Source organism: Carassius gibelio, chromosome B7 (assembly GCF_023724105.1).
Source record: "Carassius gibelio isolate Cgi1373 ecotype wild population from Czech Republic chromosome B7, carGib1.2-hapl.c, whole genome shotgun sequence".
Lineage (NCBI taxonomy): Eukaryota > Metazoa > Chordata > Actinopteri > Cypriniformes > Cyprinidae > Carassius > Carassius gibelio.
In genome coordinates this window covers 13,597,964-13,600,499 of record NC_068402.1, presented here as the reverse complement: position 1 = coordinate 13,600,499, position 2,536 = coordinate 13,597,964, and the positions used below count along the sequence as shown (strand labels likewise).

Below are 2,536 nucleotides of genomic sequence, written 5' to 3'. Positions count from 1 at the left end.
TCCGTAGCGCGATCTGGCTCAGTTTGGATTTTGAGGAAGTGCTCGACCAGCGGGCAAATCACAAAGCATCAGCGAAGATCCGACGGTTATTTTAAACAGAACAGCGTACGGCGTTCGCACTGAAAATACACTATGGCATATCAACTCTACAGAAACACGACATTAGGGAACAGTCTTCAGGAGAGTCTTGATGAACTTATTCAGGTAAGTGTGTTGAATCAAAGCGTAGTTATCTAGCGTGATTGCTAGCCAGCGCAGAATGATGTGATAGATAAATAACGTCAACGTTACAGATAACGGAATAAAACTATTATTGCACATCTAGTCGTCTACCTTGTGGCTTTTCATATCACATCTTAGTGCTAAATCCTATTATTTGTTTTCATTGTGGGTAGTGATGCATCGGTTTATTAAAGTTAAATGAGTGTTAGCCAACAACAGCTGTGTTTGCATTTGAGCTGCTCTTTATCAGAAGAACTAATGAATCCACTTAGCTTCCCTAATAAGGGATAAATTAACTGCTGTAGTGTTTCTTAGATGTTTACATTATTATATTTTCACATTACCGCGGATTTGGATCATCACAATTATACCCGTCTGTGATCACTAATAACAATCATGGAGGAAGATGACCATGCTTATGTCTAATAATATTAACTCTGATTTAAGACGGACTTCCTGAATCAGTCCACTCAAGAAACCAGAAAGCATTATTAGTGTTTAATAAAAATACAGTGAAGCTTAATAGTGTGTGAAATTGTCTGAATGATCTGTATTTTCTGTCTTTCCACAGTCTCAACAGATCACACCACAGTTAGCCCTCCAAGTCCTGTTACAGTTTGATAAAGCTATCAACACAGCGCTGGCCAACCGGGTCCGCAACAGGGTCAATTTTAGGGTAAGTTAATGCTCTACAATAGCCTCAAGGTAGAGCTTTAAATGTTGTCCGCTTATGCAAGAGATTATGCAGACACAGCTGTGACACACTAAAAACCACTGCTCTTTGTTTTATTCACAGGGATCTCTGAACACATACAGATTCTGCGATAACGTCTGGACGTTTGTTTTAAATGACGTTGAGTTCCGGGAGGTGACGGATCTAGTCAAGGTGGACAAAGTAAAAATTGTAGCCTGTGATGGCAAAAGTAAGACAATTGGTTCACTTTGCTGATGTTCTATTAGTTTCATACTTCTGGTGTTGTGATGCAGTCCTCCTCATTAAACTTTTTATCTCTGTTATAGACACTGGGCCTAATGCAGCTGAGTGAAACCAAGGTGAAGAGAAGTGAACTGAATTTGCTGGCTGATGGGAAGGATGAAAAGAATTGAAGAGGAGGCACACAGCGGTGGGGACTGTGTATATATTATTTATTGCAAGAAACCATTCTCCAGCCTTCATACATCAACCTGCTCAGTGGAGGACTGACAAACGTATGGAGCACACAAAGCCTTGGATATCACATTAAACTTTTCTTTTTATAAATAAATATATATAATTTTCATAGAAATGCCAATGCTTTTCAGTTTGTTGCTGTTTAGCTTATTCTCTAATAAACTTGTTTTAAATGGTTTATGGCTTCTTTTGTTTTGAAGAATAGTTTTTTTTCCTTCACATGAACAGGATGATACATTATACGCACTGCTGAATGTGCATCAGCTGACTGGTCATGTCTTTAAATGGTTTTGCAGAGTTTAATTCTTGTTAGCTCTCACCTATAACCTTAAACCCCGGTTTCACAGACAAAGCTTAATCCTAGTCACCAACTAAAATGTAAATCTGAGCTGTTTCAGCTAGAAGGAAAACTTGCACTGATTGATCTTGATATATGTCAGTGCCTTTATTTTGTCTTAAGATGCACACCAGTATTGTTTTGTCTAAGGCATGTTTATGAAAATTACTTTAAAATCCTAATTGAGCTATGGCCTAGACCTGGCTTAAACTAAACCCTGTCTATGAAAACGGGCCTAAATGTGTCCAAATCATCAATATAAGATGAAATGTGTAAAGTTTGCCTGCAATTCAGTGATTTTTGAACATTAAATCAGGCAGGAATGCTATCAGAAGCATAATCTGAAAAATGTATGCCTTTCCTTAATCCTTACATTGTGTATCACAGGGATCCTCATATCTGGACCTTGAGATCCACTTTCCTGTAAAGTTTAGGTAAACCCTAATCAAAAAAAAAAAAAAGATCATTAGAAAATCACAGGCAGGTGACTGTGATCGGGATTGGAGTTAAACTCTGCAGCGTATTCAGGGCGAGATTTGAGGAACCCTGGTGTATCAGTTGTAGGAGCAGAACAAATAGGTGTTGGCTGCATTTTCAAGCCAAACTATTTTATATTTTATCATTAAATGAGATGGAAATGAGAAAAATTGTTTTGATAACAGATTGTTTTGTGATCCCATCACCTGAACATTGGTACATGAGTGATTACTCTGGACTCTCCTATTCACAGCTAAGCCCTGCATTTCGATTTCTTAATTCTTCCCAAGTCATGACCTAACCTATTTTATTTAGCATTAGAGCCATTT

General features: G+C 37.9%; 1 protein-coding gene across 1 annotated transcript; it reads left to right on the top strand.

The window, feature by feature from the left end:
• Positions 1-1,571, top strand: LOC127962115 (transcription initiation factor IIA subunit 2). The gene is made up of 4 exons (XM_052561583.1): positions 1-204; positions 794-898; positions 1,019-1,145; positions 1,243-1,571. The coding sequence occupies exons 1-4, from the start codon at positions 133-135 to the stop codon at positions 1,266-1,268; spliced, it is 330 nt and encodes a 109-aa protein (XP_052417543.1). The 5' UTR covers positions 1-132; the 3' UTR covers positions 1,269-1,571.
• The last annotated feature ends 965 nt before the right edge of the window (positions 1,572-2,536 follow it).